Genomic DNA, 19,750 nt, shown 5'->3' on the forward strand with positions numbered 1-19,750 from the left:
AATCAAAAAATGCAAAACAAAAAAAATACTAAACTAAAATCAAGCAAAATATTTAAAGTAATACAAAATACTTATTTAAATGGAAAGAAAAAAATAACTAATTTTTAAAAATAGCAAAAAAAAAAGTACCTCAAGAAATGAATGACAAAACTAACCCAAATAAAAATATAATAATTAAAATATTTAAATATATTAGTTATTCTATTTTAGGCATTTTACTTAAGTTAAACGCCTAAAATAGAATAACTATTAACTATTATTCTATTTTAGGCATTTAACTTAAGTTAAATGCCTAGAATAGAATAACTATACAAAATTAAACTAAAGCAAAAATATAAACAATTAAAATAAAGCCACACTAAACTAAAATGAAATAACCACAGTGAAATAAAACTTAATAACTAAGCTAATATAAACTAAGCTAATATAACTAAAATAAAACAATTCCACTCAATCAAAGGAAAATAAAGTAAAACGAAAATAAAATAATTTCCCGTTCTCTGTAAATAAACGACTTTTATTATGAAAGTGACTCGTTTCGCCGCTCGGCCCGGAAGTACCTTCGTCGTTTTTTGCGGAATCCTCCGAGCAGCTCAACCATCCAAGTTCAGCACAACACCGTTAGTATAATGTCTAAAATACTCTTCTTATTAACTTAAATCATATTTTTAACGCTCTGCGCGTCTTCCGGACCGGTTCGGCTGAACATGCTGGATCCGGATGAAGTCTCCCGGTTGTGCTACGAGCGTTTCCAGCAGCTTCCCCGCAGAGGGAAGCCTGAGCCGGGCAGAGAGTGGACCCTGCTGGCGGCGGTGCTCCAAGTCACCCGGAAAGAAAACCCAGACTCAGGTTGGACTCCACAAACAACCACGACGTGTTTATTTGCTTAATATATGTCAGTAATATAAAATAACCGGCCAGAAAACTCATTTTTTATCCAAACTTTATTCATTTTTTAACCGCTAACTTTTAAGCTAGCTAATTTTACAGCTAAAATTTCGCATTTAGTAAAGTTAGCATGTAGATACGACGAATTTTAGTCAAAATAAAAACATATAATTAAATTATAATACTATTAAACTTTATTTTTGTAGACCCTATTGTTATAAAGTGCTTTACAAAATAAAAACAAATATTTTAAAACCCTCAGTCCAATCAGTTTACACTTAAAAACGTATAGAAATCAATACAGTTCAAATAAAACTGCAGAAAATAAGGAGAATATTATTTTTCTGTTTAATTTCTATCTTGATAATGACTTGATTAACTTTTATGTGCACCTGGGTCCATAAATATTTGGATAGTGGCCTAATTTTTATAATTTTGCCTCTTTACAGTCCCCCCCAAAAAATGATTTAAAATGACAAATAACTAAAATATTGCACTAATTATTTAGTAATTAATGCCATTTTTACAGAATCTCTTTATTTTTTAATACTTAATAATAATTAATCAGATGTCAGGTGTGTTATTTTTCCTCATTCTCAAGACTTTGTTAGTTTTATTATTTCTGCAGGCGTCCAGAACCCGACCAGAACTCTGAATTGTAGAAAATTATTGCAAATTTCAAGAGTAATAACATGAAAAAGTGAATATCAGCTAGTTTTTTTTATTGTTTTGACTCTTGCGCAGACAAAACCAATCATTTACATTTGCTGCTTTGGTCTCCAGGGAATAATAGTGTGTATTTTTTACTATTATTCTTGGTTTTTCCAGCTTAGTTTGGACTTTTTAGTGACAATAAGTCTGATAAATCTGAATACACTAAAAGCAATGCATCTGTTACTGTATTTAAAAAAAAAACCTTTGCATTTTCTGTTGTTTTTGACCATTTAATGAACAAAAAAGTCAGTAATGATTGAGTAAACGAAACCCCAATCAACAACATAGTGTAAAATTTGCCATTTTAATTCTTAATTCTTTTATTTTTTCTTTAAACTTTACATCAGCGCTGTCAGAAATCTGATTGGAGTGTTCCTAAAACTCCTGGAAAAATCATGTTAGCTGGTATGTTTTAGACTAATTCCTCAGTAAATTATTATAGAAGATAATTTTCATAATGAGAATTATTCTTGTCTTTAGTCTTTCAGCACTTCTATCATAGAATAAAATGATCTCATCTTGGTTTTCTGTATAAACAAAACAAAAAATTAATATACAAAGTTATTAAAGTTACCAAATATATGAAGTTGAGTAGACAGTGTTTCCCTTTTGAATGTAATTATTTTATTCTTTTTGTCCCTAGTTTTTATTGTTTTACTCTCTATTTATATCTCTCGTATCCATATTCTTTTTTTCTTTATTGTGCTTTCGCAGTTTTGGTGCTTTTAGTATTTTATTGATATCAGTTGATGTTTATTCTATTAATTTATTTATATTAAAATGTTGTTGTCTTGTGTTTTTTTGCATCTTTTTCCATGTCCAACTCTTATTTCTGCACTGTTTGCTTTTGTTGTTTGTTGTTTTTTTTTCTCTTTCTGTTAGGTCTTACTGGCTTTGTGTGCTAAAATTGTCCTTTTTTTGATCAAAAATATTTTTTTCAGAGATATTTTACATATGAATAAAGCTATTAAAGTATAGTATAGGTACCTTGAAATTGTTCTTCAGCAGAATAGTTGAGAAAATGACTTTCCACCCTCTGATTAGAGCACAAAACTCATAAGTCTAGGGTAGAAATGTGTAGAAAAGAAGAGCACAAAGATGAGATGAATTCATTTTCTTTCTTTTATAGTTGAGAAGGAGGTCGTTTCCATGGGAACCGGCACCAAATGTATTGGACAGACAGCGATGAGTCCCAACGGTGGGTTTCTCCTCTCAGTGGTTGTTTCTGGTTACGAACAGCTTCCATTCAGTCTGTAGAGTTTATGTTGGCAGCAGAAGAAGTTTTCACACTGTTCTCTGTGTGAGTCTTTACACAATTTAAACCACAGATTGATTTATACGGACGTTTATGCGCAGCCAGTTTGGAAAATGTTGCATTTCTCATTGCCGTATTGGGGATTGAGCAGCCTTGGAGGAGTACTGAGCTCTCTGAGGGCTTTCCTAGTTATATTATGTTGATGTCATTATAATAAACGAATGCAGCGAAGATTCACAGAGAAAAGACACAAAACTGCATGAAAACCAAAAATTATGTCTCCAAAGTGCGTCAGAAAATAAAAAATCTGCCCATGTTAAGCTAAATTTACAATGCTGTGTTGCATCTCAGTACTGTTAAATTTGTTATCACATATTAGGACGTGAAAAAAACACGTATTTACTATTTAATACTGGAAGTATTGAACAGAAACAGACACTTCTTCTCACAGTGCTGCAAGAAATTCAAATTAATGTCTCATAAAATCTGTAAAAATGTGCATTAACTTGGCAACCAACAAATTTCAAGAAATATTAAGCAATTAGAAATGTGTAATAATGCAAGTTGCTCTTAAACCACTCTGGAAACCAGCCTTTTATTTATTTAAAAGCTGTATTTATTGTTGTTTTTTATTCTCTAATGTATTTAGGTGACGTACTTAATGACAGTCATGCAGAAGTTATAGCCAGAAGAGGCTGCATCAGGTGAGTATTTACCTGTTCTACTGCTTCATTCTGACGTCGTGAGGTGCTTAAAGTGGAGTTTCTGCTGTTGATGTCGTGTTTGTTTGCAGATATCTGATCCAGCAGCTTCATGAAGCCGTCAGCGGTCGCAGCAGTTCAGTGTTTTGTCCGTCAGACCAGAGAGGAAAGTGGAAGCTTCGACCTGGAGTTTCCTTCGTCTTCTTCACCAGTCACACTCCCTGTAAGTCCAGTTTGCTCCCAGTAGACCGACCAGAACATCTCACAATGTGATTAATTCTGACCAAAAAAATCTCATTTGATCTTTTTCTGAGTGAAAAGTGGTGATAAAATGACGATTCTTGGTGTTTTTTTTCTTTCTGGAGAGGCAGCAGAAGCTTCTAAATTTAACTTTTCTTTCATTGTTTTGGCTCCGTTTGGGTTCACGAGCTTTTTCCTACCAACAGTGGTGACAAATTAAAGGAAAACCTGAACCTTTGAGCTCTAGAGTGAGGAGAGGTGGTGGTTCTGAGATGGTTTGGGTCCAGTTTTCTCCTTTTAGAGGGAAATAAATCACTAGAAAGTAGCTCTGAGTGATCATCTTTATCCTACGATGAAATATTATCGTCCTGAGAGGAGATCAGTGGGAAATAATGGGTCATACTCAACAGATCTCAACTGATTTTGGACCAAATTGTCAAACAGAACCATCCTCCTCCATCATCATCATCATCATCATCATCATCATCATCATCATCATCATCATCATCATCATCATCATCATCATCATCATCATCATCATCATCATCATCATCATCATGGAAGCCATGAGGCAGCCTAACAGTGCTTTGATACAGCTTTGATTTTGGACAATTTTGCAACCATTTTGACAGTTTTTTTTCGTTGTTCAAGCAAGTTTAAGCCATTCTGGACATTCTGTCACTCATTGTAGACCAGTTTGAGCCATTTTGGACAATTTTCTCAATCATTTCTACAAATTTAAGTCACTTGGGAGAAAAATCGAGTCATTTTGGGGCATTTTTTCAGTCAGTTTAAGTCATTTTAAACATTTTGTTCAGTGATTTGGGGCCATTCTGAGCCATTGTGGACCATTTATTTCATAATGTCTTCAAGTTTAAATGCTACAACGTGTAGCATACATAGGTCAAAATAAGCATGAATACCGTTTGTCCAGAAAACTGAATCCATCTGAACTTTCCTGTGTTACTAGGTGGAGACGCCTCCATCATCCCCATGAAAGACGAGCAATCTCAGCCCTGCCCTCCTGTCACACCTGTACAGGTAAGCCATGAAGGAGGAGGAGGCCGGAAAAGAAAAGCCGACGAACCGAGTGAAGATCAGAACCCAAAGATGTCCCGACTGGATTTAAAAGAGACGGAACAAGTGGACAGAAGAGACACAGAAGCGTCTGAATCCTGGGCTGATTCTACAGAAACATCAGTGGAAACGAGCGACGTTGTTCCTCAGGTTCCAGACGTCCACAGAACCGGGGCCAAGTGTGTCCCTGGTGTCCCGGCGGACCCCCTCCAGCCCGGGCCGGGCTACCACAGCACCGGGGTTCTGAGGGTGAAGCCGGGCCGAGGAGAACCCACCCTGTCCCTGTCCTGCAGCGATAAACTGGCCCGCTGGGGGGTTCTGGGCTTCCAGGGAGCTCTGCTGTCCCACTACCTCCAGGAGGCGCTCTACTTCACAGCCGTGGTGGTGGGACGGTGTCCTTACAGCCCAGAGGTGATGCTCAGAGCTCTGGTCACAAGGTGAGGAGCTCCAGGCTGCTTCTGGGGCTTTTACTGCTTTCATTTCACAGTGGTTCATTTTTTATTACAGTCTAAAGTCCTGCAGCTCTATAGAGATAGAAAAAACATGAAGAAGGAGAGAGAACTCAGAAAGGTCTTTTCACAAAAATAAAAAAACAAACCTGGAATCAACAACATTTTCCCCAATAGGCGTTAAAACACGGTTGAAAAAAATGTTCCCACATACTACAGATGTTTATCTATTTAGATGTTTCCAGACTTTTCCTCTCTACTCTGCTCATCCTCTGTAGAAAGATGTCTCACCATGCTGAATGGATCTTCCATTTATTTTATGGTTGATCTCTATGTAAAGTTATTTTTGACAATTTTGCAACCATTTTGTACAAGTTTATGTCATTTTGGATAAACTTTGAGTCTTTTTCTTTACTGTTTTTTTTAGCCTTTCAGACACGTTTAAGTCATTTTGGACATTTTTTTCACTAATTTTATACCATTTTGAGCCATTTTGGGAAAAGTCTGAACTCATTTTGGACTAATTTTGAACCATTATGGACAAATTTATGTCATTTTGGACATTTTGTTCAATCATTGTGGGCAATTCTGAGCCATCTTGGACCAATTCTGAAGTCACTTCAAACAACTTTCTCAATAATTTAAAACACATTTTTAATTTGAAAAAATTGGAAAAAAAAGTCATTTTGGACACATTCTTAAAATTATTTCTCCAAGTTTAAATGATTTCTGACAAATTTTGAGCCGTTTTGGACTATTTTTTTTTTTAAATCATTTTCTAAGCATTTTGAAATTTTAGGAGCCATTTTGGTCCAATTTTGAGTCATTTTCAGTATAAATGTTTCCAGCCTCTCCAGACTTTTCCTCTCTACTCTGCTCATCATGTGTAGAAAGATGTTTCTCCATGCTGAATGTATCTCCAACAACTTGCTCCTCTGTTCACTGTTTCTGAGTCATGCTGCATTTATTCTATTGATCCAGTAGCTTTGGTTTTCCTGCCTGCAGTTCAACCTGAAAACTTGACTGTTGGTCATAGCTGCGTCAGTCGTGGCATCACAATTGTGCCAAGAAGTGTGAATTTTTTTTGTTTTTTGCAGCAATTTGATTACTGCAAATGGTTTATTTTTGTCATTTATTTTAATGAGACCCAACGAATAAAGTAATTTAACGAAATATCAGACTTTAAAGCTCAGATTTGGTTAATTTTTCCAACAAAACTGCATGTCAAACCACTGAAAAGTTAAAAATCTGACAATTATTTCTGTTTTTACCGTTTCTGGCTGATTTATGGTGTTAGTTTGTTGATTCTTATGAAGGATAAAATGCCTTACTCTAAACCTACCAACTGGTTCTGGATTTCAGAGTGTTAATAGGTGTCACTGTAAGTTTACTATCTTTAGGTTGTGCACTGTTGATCCACAGTAAATTAGACACTTCTAAGACTTCTCTTTGGGCTTTGGGATGTAGCCGTGGCTGTTTTTGTTTATTTTCAGGCAATCTGTTAGGAGCTTTTACAGTTTAACTCCTGATTACTTTTACGTTTCCAGCTTCTCTTGGTGGTTCTGTGACTAATATCCGGTCTACATTTTCTTTTCTAGCTTCTTGAAATAACGTTCTGTGAGTCAGACGTCCTTCTATGTTTTCCTGCTGTTATCTCAGGTGTTCCCAGGTATCAGACCTTCCAGCCGGTTTCTCCGTTCGTCCTCCGGTTCTGCTGCAGTCCAGCCTGGAGTTTCCCTTCAGCCAGGCCCAGACGGAGCTCCACCGCCGGGACGGACAGGGACGGATCTCCCCCTGTGGGGCAGGTAGGACCGCAGAAAACCTAAATAAATTTAAGTAGATAGATCATTTATTCAGCCTCTCAGGGAAATTCCAGGTGTCCACAGGGAAAATAAGGAAACTAGTGTGCAAATTGTGCTGGTAGAAGAAAAAAAGTCCAAATTTGTGCTCGAATTTGCAATAAAAAAAGAGAAATAAAAAGTGTAAATACATCGTAACAATAGAAATGATAACATTGAACATATAGGAGGGGTATGAATGAGCAGAAAATGTTATTTTTCCAAGCTGTAATTAGGATATAATTATAAGACGTTATGCCTTTTGGACATCAGATTACTTTTACTGGGTCACATGAAGACATTTAACAGCTCTGTTTGTCTCTGAGCGTCCCGTCCAGGTTAATATAATAAACTCAGTTACAGCTTCAGTAAATCTGACATCAGGACGCCTTTTTTTCACCCTTTTCAAGCAGATATCGTAGCATTTTTTTCCATATACACCCAATTTAATGTTTTATTCCTCTTAAATGTTTTAAATCTTTGTTGAAAGCTTAGATTTTTCTGCCAAGCAGATAGTTTGAGTCTCTTGTATTGATCTAAATGCTGTTTGAAGGACGTAAAATGTCAGTATCAACCTTCACAATGCTAAAAGCACAGTTTACAGCACAGTTATTTGAATATTAATCATAATATTGACATCTTACAATTCTATATTATTGGTGTTTAAATGTCCATGTAGCTAAAACTTCAGTAAATATGACATCAGAGCACCTAGTTTCTCTATTTTCAAACGCATTTCTGGTCTCACAGCTGTAATAACTGAGTGAAGACTAGAAGTTTCTCTTCTTAAAAGCGTTTACCGATGAATGTGAGGCTTTAAGGGACCACCTCTAACGTAATGCATTGTTGCAGAAGGCATTTATTGCAAAAAGTATGTTCAAAACATGACTAGGAACAGAGTTTTTGCTGTTGGAGCATTGAAATGCTAAAGAAAAAAACCTGTGTCTTGAAGAAAACTATCAAATTTACCACTTTATAATATCAGCAAAGAGGAGCTGCCTCAGATCATAGTCATTCATGTAATGTAAACAGTTTACTTTTGGCAAAATTTAAATAGAACACACAGAGTAAAGTGATTCTGAGTAAATATTTAGTTAAATTTCCTGCAGGATTAGCTCCAAGACTGTCAGAACAGTGGAAAATCTGACGATTCTTTCTGTTTTTTTGCAGTTTCTAGCTAATCAAAAATGTGAAATTCATGAATCAAAATGAAAAACACGATTTTAAAGTCATAAATTCATGAAGAGAAAACAAAAACAAGCACATTTATCATGCTTTATATTGTAAATGTTGCTTTACTGTCATGATTTGTTCTGAAATTTACATAAAATGGCGCTAGACCTCATATATTTGTGCATGTTTTCAGTAGCATCTGTGCTTTTCAGAAGTCTAAATATCTGCAGAATCCTTCCAAAGAGCCCAGATTAATTATATTTTAAATAAAATCTTCTGAAACTGCCCAGTAAAACCAGCAGTTTCTACTCACACCGCAGGTTTCTGGGGTTCAGACAATCAAACTTTAACATTCCTGGCTGCATTTCCACTTTTTACATTAAAATCTTAAAATCCCACATTGAACAGAAGAGAAAACGAGCAGAAATAAAGCAGGTTTTTACTAAATTAAAGGCCAAAGCTGCATCTTATAGATGTGAAAAGAAACAAAATGGAGGTTTTACATTTCATCTGTTTCTGCGTCTGTATCTTCTTCTGTTACACAAACTGAATACTGTTGAGGAACAAAATGCAAAATCCTGCAACATAAATCATCACAGTGAGGGTTTAAGATTACAGTCAGCCTCCAGGAAATTTGTAGAAGCCCTGTGTGTGTTTCTGCGTGCACTGTAAAAAAAATTAAATTAAGAAACAGTGAAAATCTGACAGCAAAGATGCCAAAAAAAAGTTGATGGAGTACTGTGACATTTTAGACTCTTTAAAAACTGAGAAAAACAGCAAATATATGTAAAAAATTATGTATTTTTTAGCTGATTGAAATACAATAAAACTGTGATTTTACAGTCACACACTGTAATAAAAGCCCTGATCATTATTGGTTAGAATCCAGATTACAGGGAGTGTGAAGTTGAGTTAATTTAGTGGTGATTGTGTTTCAGCCATCAGCTGGTGTAACGTCCCAGACCAGCCACTAGATGTCACCGCTAACGGCTACAAACACGGAGTCACCAGGAAGGTCCTGGGAACTCCCAAAGCCAGGTAGAACCACAAACACGCTCATCATCACCTCAGTAAGATCAGAAAACAACTCTGTTCAGTTCTCTGCAATCACCTCACACCTTAAGACACGTTTTTGTGTGTTTTTGTGTCTTTTTCAGGTCTCTTCTGTGTAAACTGGAGCTCTTCCGTTCCTTCCTGTCTCTGGTTTCGGCCACCGATCCGTCAGCGCTGCCCGACTCTCTCAGGTAACAGACAAAAGGCTCTTTCATAACCTCGCTGTGGTTTCAAACCGCCTCAAACTGCATCTGAGCAACCTGAAAAAAACTTCCAAAAACACCCCAGAGTGAATCTCATCGACTCCACAGGGAAACAGCAACATTTAGACGAAATAAGGGGATAATTCGCACTTATTTTAATCTGCAAATCGACTCTTTTTCATCTAAACTGTCTCTTCTGCTGCTATTGTGTTTGACCTTCTTGTGCTTTTGTTTGTCTTTTATTCTGGAGTGGAACACAAAATGTCCTAAAATCTCGTGGAGATTACGCAACCAACTGGGTCAGAGTGTGTTTGTGGGGCTTTTTCTGTTTTCTCTGTGTTTAGATCAGCAGAACAATAAAAAACTGCTCAACACGAGATCAGAGTAAAGAAAAGTAGAAAAATAGGAGAACAAAATGGAAGAATGTACATTATACTAGGAAAATAAAAAAATATAAGTGTAGTTTATGGATTCCTTTTAAAAAAGACATAATTAAGGCCTTAAAATATAATTTTAAAATGATTTTTTGGTCTAATTCAAGCACGTTTAACTGCAAGCTAATGAAATTATTAGATATTATTGATGAATCTGCTACGAAAAGTGAAAAAATAATAAAAAATTGATGATGATGACATCTGTAACTGTCTCTCAGGGCTTATTAAAGATTATCCTGGTTAAATATTAGTCATTAATTCAAGTCATCAAATGTCAAAAAATGGTGAAAAATATCTAAAAAGTCATTCCAGAACCACCAAAAAGTTGAAAATCTGATGATTTTTTTTTCTGTTTTTACAGTTAAATTCTGCTATAAATTGTGTGTTTTTAGCCACTTTTTACTTTTTAAAAGCAGGTTTTTAGGGTTTAAGGAGGATTAAATTGTCTTTTCTTTGTGTTTAGATCTGCAGAAAAATAAAAAAAACCTGCTCAATAAAAAATCAGAGTTAAAGAAAAGATGTTAAATCTGAGCATCTGCAGGTAAAATATCAAAATTAGAAAACAAAATATGCCCTAAAAACATGGATGTAAGTAGAAAAGTATGAGTATAAAATGTAAAAATGCACATTATGCTAGGACATTAAAGCCTTAAAATATAATTTAAAAAGGATTTTTTTTTGGTCTAATTCAAGCATGTTGAGTGAAAAGATAGTAAAAAATCAAAGATGACGTCTGTAAATGTCTCTTAGGGCTGATGAAAGATGATCCTGGTTGAATTTTAGTCTTTAATTCAACTAAATATTAGTCAGTAGGGCTTTCAACTAATTGTTATTTCTATTATTGGTTAATTTGTTGATTATATTCTGCATTAATTGAGTCGTCAAATGTCAAAAAATTGTGAAAAATGTCTAAAAAAATCGTACCAGAGCTACCAAAAAGTTGAAATGATTTGTTTTGTTTTTACAGTTACATTCTGCTATAAATTGCATGTTTTTGGACATTTTTTCATTTTTAAGAGCAAGTTTTTGGGGTTTAAAGGATCAAACTTTACACATTCCGCTTTTCACATTAAAATCTTAAAATTCTGCATTGAACAGAAGAGAAAACGAGCAGAAATGAAGCAGGTTTTCACCAAATTAGAGCCCAAAGCTGCGTCTTGTGGATGTGAAAAGAAAAGGAATGAAGGAGGTTTTATGTTTCGTCTGTTTCTGTTCACCTGCTTCAGGTGTTTTTCTGTGTCTGTATCTTCTTCTGTTACACAAACTGAATAGTGTTGAGGAACAAAACACAAAATCCTGCAACATAAACCATCACAGTGAGAGTTTAAGATTATAGTCAGTCTCCAGGGAATTTATGGAAGTCCTGTGTGCACTGTAAAAAATAAAAAATAATTACAGTAAAAAAAATGTCACCAAGAGTGCCAGAAAATACATGTTAAAAAAAACTAACAGCAAATATCTGTACAGTTATGATATATTTTAGCTGGTCTAAATACAATAAAACTAATTAAAAAGCTAATTAGTTTTAGTAAAAATACTAATAATAATCAAAGAATAAGTTTTGATGCTGAAATTATTACAGTTAAAATGTAAATTTAATAAATTTTTCTGTAATTTTACTCACAGAAAGTCTGTAAAATGACAGTTAAAATTGTTTATTGCTTTTCAAACCTCAATGCTCTTTTTTCATTCAGATAACAGCAAGTACCTGTAAAATAATTATATTTTTAGCTGATTTAAATACAATAAATCAGTAAAATTAATATTTGTGAAAGACAGATTTTTAATGTGGATAAATGTAAATGAATGATTTTGCTAGTTATTATCTGGAATTTTTCTGTAAAATAACAGTTAAAAATATTGACAGTTTCAAATTTATATACTTGTTTTTTTTTTCATATAATTAATTTAATTAATGTATAATTTTACATTTAAATGTTGTAAAAGAACAAATTGTTATTTGTAAGTTACAGATTTTTGATATGGATGTTATTAAAGTTTTGGCCTTTTTTAACAGTTAACATAGAAATGAATGCATTTTTCTGAGATTATTTCTAGTTATTTTGTGTAATGTAACAAAATAGGGAAAATCTGTAAAGAAGAACAGATACACAATTATGTACCATTATTTAACGTTTAAATGCATGATTTTTCTTTCAGATAACAGCAAATATCTGTAGAATAATGATATTTTTCACGTGATTTAATTACAAATAGTGTCATCTTTTATTTTAAAAAATACATATTTTTGATGTTGACATTATTTTGGCCCATTTGTTATTTTTATTTATTTTTATGCTGTTTTGTTTTGTTTGTTTTGCAGTGTACATGAAAATTATAATTTTATCTTTTATTTAATTATTCAATTTTTTATTTATTTTTTTAAGCAACAGTAAATTATTTAAAAAAAACTACAATTAGATTATTATTATTTAAATAATTTTCGCTACTTTTTAAAGGTCAGCATGCACATTAACCCTCGTGTCGTCCTGCAGGTCAAATTGACCTGTTTTAAAAGTCATAATTTCACAGTGAAACTTCTCATGTCCACATTTTCAACATTTTTGGGAAATCTTTGAACATTTTTTGGTGGAAAAAATAGAAATTCTAAAAATGTTTCTTAAGAACATTCACATAAAAATCTACCAAAATCCAGTGAATTTCACTGGATTTTGGTTGATTTTTATGTGAATGTTCTGAAGAAAATCTTAGAAGTTTTACTGATATATATGGAATCACTTTAGATATTTTTAGGATTTTTTGGAAAATTTTTACTTATTTTTTAAAAAGTATTTACAAGAATTTTCTTGCCAAATTTGGGTGATTTTTTTTTTTTTTTAAATAGAACTTTTAAGGGAAACTTTTCAGGAATTATTGGAATTTTCCTCCTGAAGGTTTTTTGCAAATTTTCTGAAATTTGGGGAATTTTTGTCCGGATTTTTTGGATTTTTTTCAGACAAGGAAACAGTATTTCTTGGCACCTGTAAATGAGGACAACAGGAGGGTTAAATCTTTATTATTATCTGTAAATTAACAAAACAGGGAAATTTAGTAAAACACTAGTCAATAGTTTTAAAATGAAAATTTTTTACAGTGTGTGATGCTGAGAATCCTCTCCTCGGGGGAAACATTGGACCTCTGTTCATCAGCAGATAACCTGATACCACACACACACACACACACACACACACACACACACACACACACACACACACACACACACTGATACCTGCAGCTCAGTGATCAGATTCAGTAGAACAACAACAGTCAGTCTGCTGAAGGAGACTAATTGTTGTTCTAGAAGTTGAAGGTAATAAATCTTTGATCTGTTCTTTAATGCAGCAGCTCCGGTTCCAGATTCTGATTCTGTGTTCGTCACGACTCACAGAGGATTTAATTTGAACTCCATTTATGAAACACACCAGTCCAGGTGTAACTTCAGGTTTTACTGGGACTGTAATGTGAGCAGATCAACCAGTGAGAGGAAGAGTAAATCATATCCATTACTGAAGGTAATAAGGTTCCATCTCTTCTTTTTCCTGCCAACTAAAGCAAAAAATAAAAATGACAGGAAGCAGCAGAAGCTCAGCAGAAGCATTGAACTCATTACTGCTGAGCTTAACCCTCTGAACCCCCAAAATCAGCCAGCAGGTTTCAAAGACATGTTCTCATTATTTATTTTTTTAAATCAACAAAATTACTTCATTGATTAGAGACTGTAAAAAGCAAAATGTGTGTGATGCAGAGTTCTGCTCAGGAAAAATAACCAAATCTGAGCTGAAACTTCCAACAAAATCACTTTGTTCTACATGTCTCATTTAAAAATTCACCCCAAATACACCAGCTGCATAAAAAATGAATAAATAAAATTGCATTTCTCAGTGCCACTAAAAAGACACGAGTAGCTCTAAAAAGAGATTAAAAATGTAGTTTTCACAAGCATGTAATCAGAAACTAAACTGTAACAGCGTTTATTGCTTTTTTAGGGTTAGAAAATAAAGAAGGAAAACTTCTGAAATCTCAAAGAGAAGACTTTAAAGTGTCTAATTTATTGTGGACCAATAGTTGACATCTGTTAACTTCCTGATACCCAAAACCTGAAAGGCATTTTACCTTCTTTAACAATCAGCAAACTGGCACCATTTATCAGCCAGACACTGACAGGTTTGAACTAATTATGTTTAAAGTTCAGTCTGGACCAAATCTGAGTTTTAATGTCTGATATTTCACTGAGTTGCATTCAAAAAAATGTGCCAAAAATACACCATTTGCAGCAACCACATCCTGTAAAAAGCTAAAAATTCTGCACTCGTCAACACAACTGTGAAGCCATGATGGACTCAGCTGTCACCAACAGTCACATGACAAAAATTCTGAGTTTTCAGTTGAACTGCAGGCAGTGTTTCCACAGAGAGACTGAGAGGAAACTCAAAGCTGCTGGATGAATAAATAAATGCAGCATGGTTCAGGAACAGTGAACAGAGGAGCAAGTTGTTGGAGATACATTCAGCATGGAGAAACATCTTTCTACTGATGATGAGCAGAGGAGAGAGGAAAAGTCTGGAAACATGGAAACAGTTAAATATCTACAGTATATGGAGACAAAAACACCACAAAGAGACAAAAACGACCCACAAAACTGCTGTAAAGATGTGAATGGACAGCGAATGCTGCTCAGAACCCAATAAAAACTGTGTTAACATTTTAACAGTTTTAAACACTTAACTAAAAAAATAACGCTAGAACTACATCTTCTTGAACTCAGATCTGGTTCATTCTCTCCTCTGTGACCTTCATCGGGTCCCCAGTCTGTATTGTAATAATATTAATGAAGCCTCTCCACCTCCTCCATCCCTCCAACATCCCTCCTCCACCCTCCTCGTCCCTCCTCATCTCTCCTCCATCTCTCCTCCATCCCTCCTCGTCCCTCCTCCATCCCTCCTCCATCCCTCCTCGTCCCTCCTCCATGCCTCCTCGTCCCTCCTCATCTCTCCTCCATCCCTCCTCGTCCCTCCTCATCTCTCCTCCATCCCTCCTCGTCCCTCCTCATCTCTCCTCCATCCCTCCTCGTCCCTCCTCCATCCGTCCTCGTCTCTCCTCCATCCCTCCTCATCTCTCCTCCATCCCTCCTCGTCTCTCCTCATCTCTCCTCCATCCCTCCTCGTCCCTCCTCCATCCGTCCTCATCCCTCCTCGTCTCTCCTCCATCCCTCCTCATCTCTCCTCCATCCCTCCTCGTCTCTCCTCGTCCCTCCTCATCTCTCCTCCATCCCTCCTCGTCCCTCCTCCATCCCTCCTCCATCCCTCCTCCATCCCTCCTCATCTCTCCTCCATCCCTCCTCATCCCTCCTCATCTCTCCTCCATCCCTCCTCCATCCCTCCTCATCCCTCCTCATCTCTCCTCCATCCCTCCTCATCCCTCCTCATCTCTCCTCCATCCCTCCTCGTCCCTCCTCCATCCCTCCTCATCCCTCCTCATCTCTCCTCCATCCCTCCTCGTCCCTCCTCCATCCCTCCTCGTCCCTCCTCCATCCCTCCTCCATCCCTCCTCATCCCTCCTCATCTCTCCTCCATCCCTCCTCGTCCCTCCTCATCTCTCCTCCATCCCTCCTCGTCCCTCCTCCATCCCTCCTCATCTCTCCTCCATCCCTCCTCATCCCTCCTCATCTCTCCTCCATCCCTCCTCGTCCCTCCTCCATCCCTCCTCGTCCCTCCTCCATCCCTCCTCGTCCCTCCTCATCTCTCCTCCATCCCTCCTCCATCCCTCCTCCATCCCTCCTCCATCCCTCCTCATCCCTCCTCATCCCTCCTCATCCCTCCTCATCTCTCCTCGTCCCTCCTCCATCCCTCCTCGTCCCTCCTCCATCCCTCCTCCATCCCTCCTCATCCCTCCTCATCTCTCCTCCATCCCTCCTCGTCCCTCCTCATCTCTCCTCCATCCCTCCTCCATCCCTCCTCCATCCCTCCTCCATCCCTCCTCATCCCTCCTCATCCCTCCTCCATCCCTCCTCCATCCCTCCTCGTCCCTCCTCCATCCCTCCTCCATCCCTCCTCGTCCCTCCTCATCTCTCCTCCATCCCTCCTCCATCCCTCCTCCATCCCTCCTCCATCCCTCCTCATCCCTCCTCATCCCTCCTCCATCCCTCCTCCATCCCTCCTCCATCCCTCCTCGTCCCTCCTCATCTCTCCTCCATCTCTCCTCCATCCCTCCTCCATCCCTCCTCCATCCCTCCTCCATCCCTCCTCCGTCTCTCCTCATCTCTCCTCCATCCCTCCTCGTCCCTCCTCCATCCCTCCTCCATCCCTCCTCATCCCTCCTCATCTCTCCTCCATCCCTCCTCGTCCCTCCTCATCTCTCCTCCATCCCTCCTCCATCCCTCCTCCATCCCTCCTCCATCCCTCCTCATCCCTCCTCATCCCTCCTCATCTCTCCTCCATCCCTCCTCGTCCCTCCTCCATCCCTCCTCGTCCCTCCTCCATCCCTCCTCCATCCCTCCTCATCCCTCCTCATCTCTCCTCCATCCCTCCTCGTCCCTCCTCCATCCCTCCTCGTCCCTCCTCATCTCTCCTCCATCCCTCCTCGTCCCTCCTCCATCCCTCCTCGTCCCTCCTCATCTCTCCTCCATCCCTCCTCCATCCCTCCTCCATCCCTCCTCATCCCTCCTCGTCCCTCCTCCATCCCTCCTCCATCCCTCCTCGTCCCTCCTCATCTCTCCTCCATCCCTCCTCCATCCCTCCTCCATCCCTCCTCCATCCCTCCTCATCCCTCCTCATCCCTCCTCCATCCCTCCTCCATCCCTCCTCCATCCCTCCTCGTCCCTCCTCATCTCTCCTCCATCTCTCCTCCATCCCTCCTCCATCCCTCCTCCATCCCTCCTCCATCCCTCCTCCGTCCCTCCTCCGTCTCTCCTCATCTCTCCTCCATCCCTCCTCGTCCCTCCTCCATCCCTCCTCCATCCCTCCTCATCCCTCCTCATCTCTCCTCCATCCCTCCTCGTCCCTCCTCATCTCTCCTCCATCCCTCCTCCGTCTCTCCTCATCTCTCCTCCATCCCTCCTCCATCCCTCCTCGTCTCTCCTCCATCCCTCCTCGTCTCTCCTCCATCCCTCCTCGTCCCTCCTCATCTCTCCTCCATCCCTCCTCCGTCTCTCCTCCATCCCTCCTCCATCTCTCCTCCATCCCTCCTCGTCTCTCCTCCATCCCTCCTCATCCCTCCTCATCTCTCCTCCATCCCTCCTCCATCCCTCCTCCATCCCTCCTCCATCCCTCCTCATCTCTCCTCCATCCCTCCTCGTCCCTCCTCCATCCCTCCTCATCCCTCCTCATCTCTCCTCCATCCCTCCTCGTCCCTCCTCATCTCTCCTCCATCCCTCCTCGTCCCTCCTCCATCCCTCCTCATCCCTCCTCATCTCTCCTCCATCCCTCCTCGTCCCTCCTCATCTCTCCTCCATCCCTCCTCGTCCCTCCTCATCTCTCCTCCGTCTCTCCTCATCTCTCCTCCATCCCTCCTCGTCCCTCCTCCATCCCTCCTCCATCCCTCCTCATCTCTCCTCCATCCCTCCTCGTCCCTCCTCATCTCTCCTCCATCCCTCCTCCGTCTCTCCTCGTCTCTCCTCCATCCCTCCTCCATCCCTCCTCATCCCTCCTCATCTCTCCTCCATCCCTCCTCCATCCCTCCTCATCCCTCCTCATCTCTCCTCCATCCCTCCTCCATCCCTCCTCATCTCTCCTCCGTCTCTCCTCATCTCTCCTCCATCCCTCCTCGTCCCTCCTCCATCCCTCCTCCATCCCTCCTCATCTCTCCTCCATCCCTCCTCATCCCTCCTCGTCTCTCCTCCATCCCTCCTCGTCCCTCCTCATCTCTCCTCCATCCCTCCTCCGTCTCTCCTCCATCCCTCCTCGTCCCTCCTCCATCCCTCCTCGTCCCTCCTCCATCCCTCCTCCATCCCTCCTCGTCTCTCCTCCATCCCTCCTCGTCCCTCCTCATCTCTCCTCCATCCCTCCTCGTCCCTCCTCATCTCTCCTCCATCCCTCCTCCATCCCTCCTCCATCCCTCCTCCATCCCTCCTCATCCCTCCTCATCCCTCCTCCATCCCTCCTCCATCCCTCCTCGTCCCTCCTCCATCCCTCCTCCATCCCTCCTCATCCCTCCTCATCTCTCCTCCATCCCTCCTCGTCCCTCCTCATCTCTCCTCCATCCCTCCTCCATCCCTCCTCATCCCTCCTCATCTCTCCTCCATCCCTCCTCGTCCCTCCTCCATCCCTCCTCGTCCCTCCTCCATCCCTCCTCGTCCCTCCTCCATCCCTCCTCGTCCCTCCTCCATCCCTCCTCATCTCTCCTCCATCCCTCCTCGTCCCTCCTCCATCCCTCCTCGTCCCTCCTCCATCCCTCCTCGTCTCTCCTCCATCCCTCCTCGTCCCTCCTCCATCCCTCCTCCATCCCTCCTCCATCCCTCCTCGTCCCTCCTCATCTCTCCTCCATCCCTCCTCGTCCCTCCTCCATCCGTCCTCGTCTCTCCTCCATCCCTCCTCATCTCTCCTCCATCCCTCCTCGTCCCTCCTCCATCCCTCCTCCATCCCTCCTCCATCCCTCCTCGTCCCTCCTCCATCCCTCCTCCATCCCTCCTCGTCCCTCCTCGTCCCTCCGTCTGTCTTCAGGCCGTCGGACCTCCAGACCTACTGGGATTACAAGCAGGCGTCCTCCTGGTACCAGCAGACCCAGCAGCAGCTCCTCCTCCAGGCTTTTCCTCTGTGGCCTCGTAGTGACAGAAACCTCCTCCTGTTCCGCTGACGCTCCTCATCCTCCGTCCTTCATCCATAAAACACAGACTTAGTAGCAACAGGAAGTGAGAGGTGGAGGGTCAAACCAACTGCCCACCTCAAAGTGTCGTTTTGTCTCATTTTTGTCATTTGTGTGACTTCGTCAATTTGTGTCTTGTTTTTGTCCTTTTGGCAATAGATTTTTGTTCAGTTTGTTTCATTTTTTTTGTTTTGTCTCATTTTTATCGTTTTTGTCAATTTTTGTTGTTTTGTGCCTTGTTTTTGTTGCTTTGTGTCTCATTTTTGTTGTTTTGTGTCTTGTTTTTGTAATTTTGTGTCTCATTTTTGTAATTTTGTGCCTCGTTTTTGTCGTTTTGTGTCTCGTTTTTGTCGTTTTGTGTCTCGTTTTTGTCGTTTTGTGTCTCGTTTTTGTTGTTGTGGTACATTTCAAACTCTCGATGACAGGAATGTCAGACTTTTTAATAAAACGATAAAACACTTCTGGGGTTTGTTTTCTTTCTTTCTGGTGTGTTGGGAAACTGCTGTCTGGATGTTTGAAGAGGTTTTTGATTTAGTGTGTTGAGACTGAAGCTGCAGAGTTTGAGGTAACTTCAGGTTTGACTTTGGGTTTTAAGGACGGTAATGGAGGTCTAACTTCTGCTGAGTAACTCCTAAGCAGCTCTGGTGCAAATTCTGTTCCAGTTAACGGATCTAAACATATAAAAAAAAACAAAAAAAACACAGATTATATCTCCAATTTCTAATTCTACAATCCTTGACAAAGACTCTTTGTTGTTCTACAGGCCTTTAAATATCAATAAAATCCTCAAACAGAGACTTAAAAAGGATATTTATTGGTTTAAATAATATATTTGTGTTTTCTTCGCTTTAAAACTGCTTTAAAACACTAAAAATACAGAATACTTCCTCCACGTTTCCATAATTGCCTTATTTTAATTGCTTGTT

General features: G+C 39.8%; 1 protein-coding gene across 1 annotated transcript; it reads left to right on the top strand.

The window, feature by feature from the left end:
- Positions 1-541: 541 nt before the first annotated feature.
- adat1 (adenosine deaminase tRNA specific 1) lies at positions 542-19,285 on the top strand. The gene is made up of 9 exons (XM_023270732.3): positions 542-849; positions 2,732-2,800; positions 3,507-3,561; positions 3,651-3,781; positions 4,769-5,312; positions 6,984-7,129; positions 9,274-9,373; positions 9,493-9,579; positions 18,683-19,285. The coding sequence occupies exons 1-9, from the start codon at positions 708-710 to the stop codon at positions 18,813-18,815; spliced, it is 1,407 nt and encodes a 468-aa protein (XP_023126500.1). The 5' UTR covers positions 542-707; the 3' UTR covers positions 18,816-19,285.
- Positions 19,286-19,750: the final 465 nt, after the last annotated feature.

Source organism: Amphiprion ocellaris, chromosome 3 (genome assembly GCF_022539595.1).
Source record: "Amphiprion ocellaris isolate individual 3 ecotype Okinawa chromosome 3, ASM2253959v1, whole genome shotgun sequence".
Taxonomy (NCBI): domain Eukaryota; kingdom Metazoa; phylum Chordata; class Actinopteri; family Pomacentridae; genus Amphiprion; species Amphiprion ocellaris.

Bases quoted from the DNA above. Each gene is read 5' to 3' on its own strand.
- adat1 (XM_023270732.3), top strand. From the start codon at position 708: ATGCTGGATCCGGATGAAGTCTCCCGGTTGTGCTACGAGCGTTTCCAG. The intron at 5,313-6,983 runs GTGAGGAGCTCC...CTGTTATCTCAG, and splicing joins CTCAGAGCTCTGGTCACAAG to GTGTTCCCAGGTATCAGACC. The intron at 9,580-18,682 runs GTAACAGACAAA...GTCTGTCTTCAG, and splicing joins GCGCTGCCCGACTCTCTCAG to GCCGTCGGACCTCCAGACCT.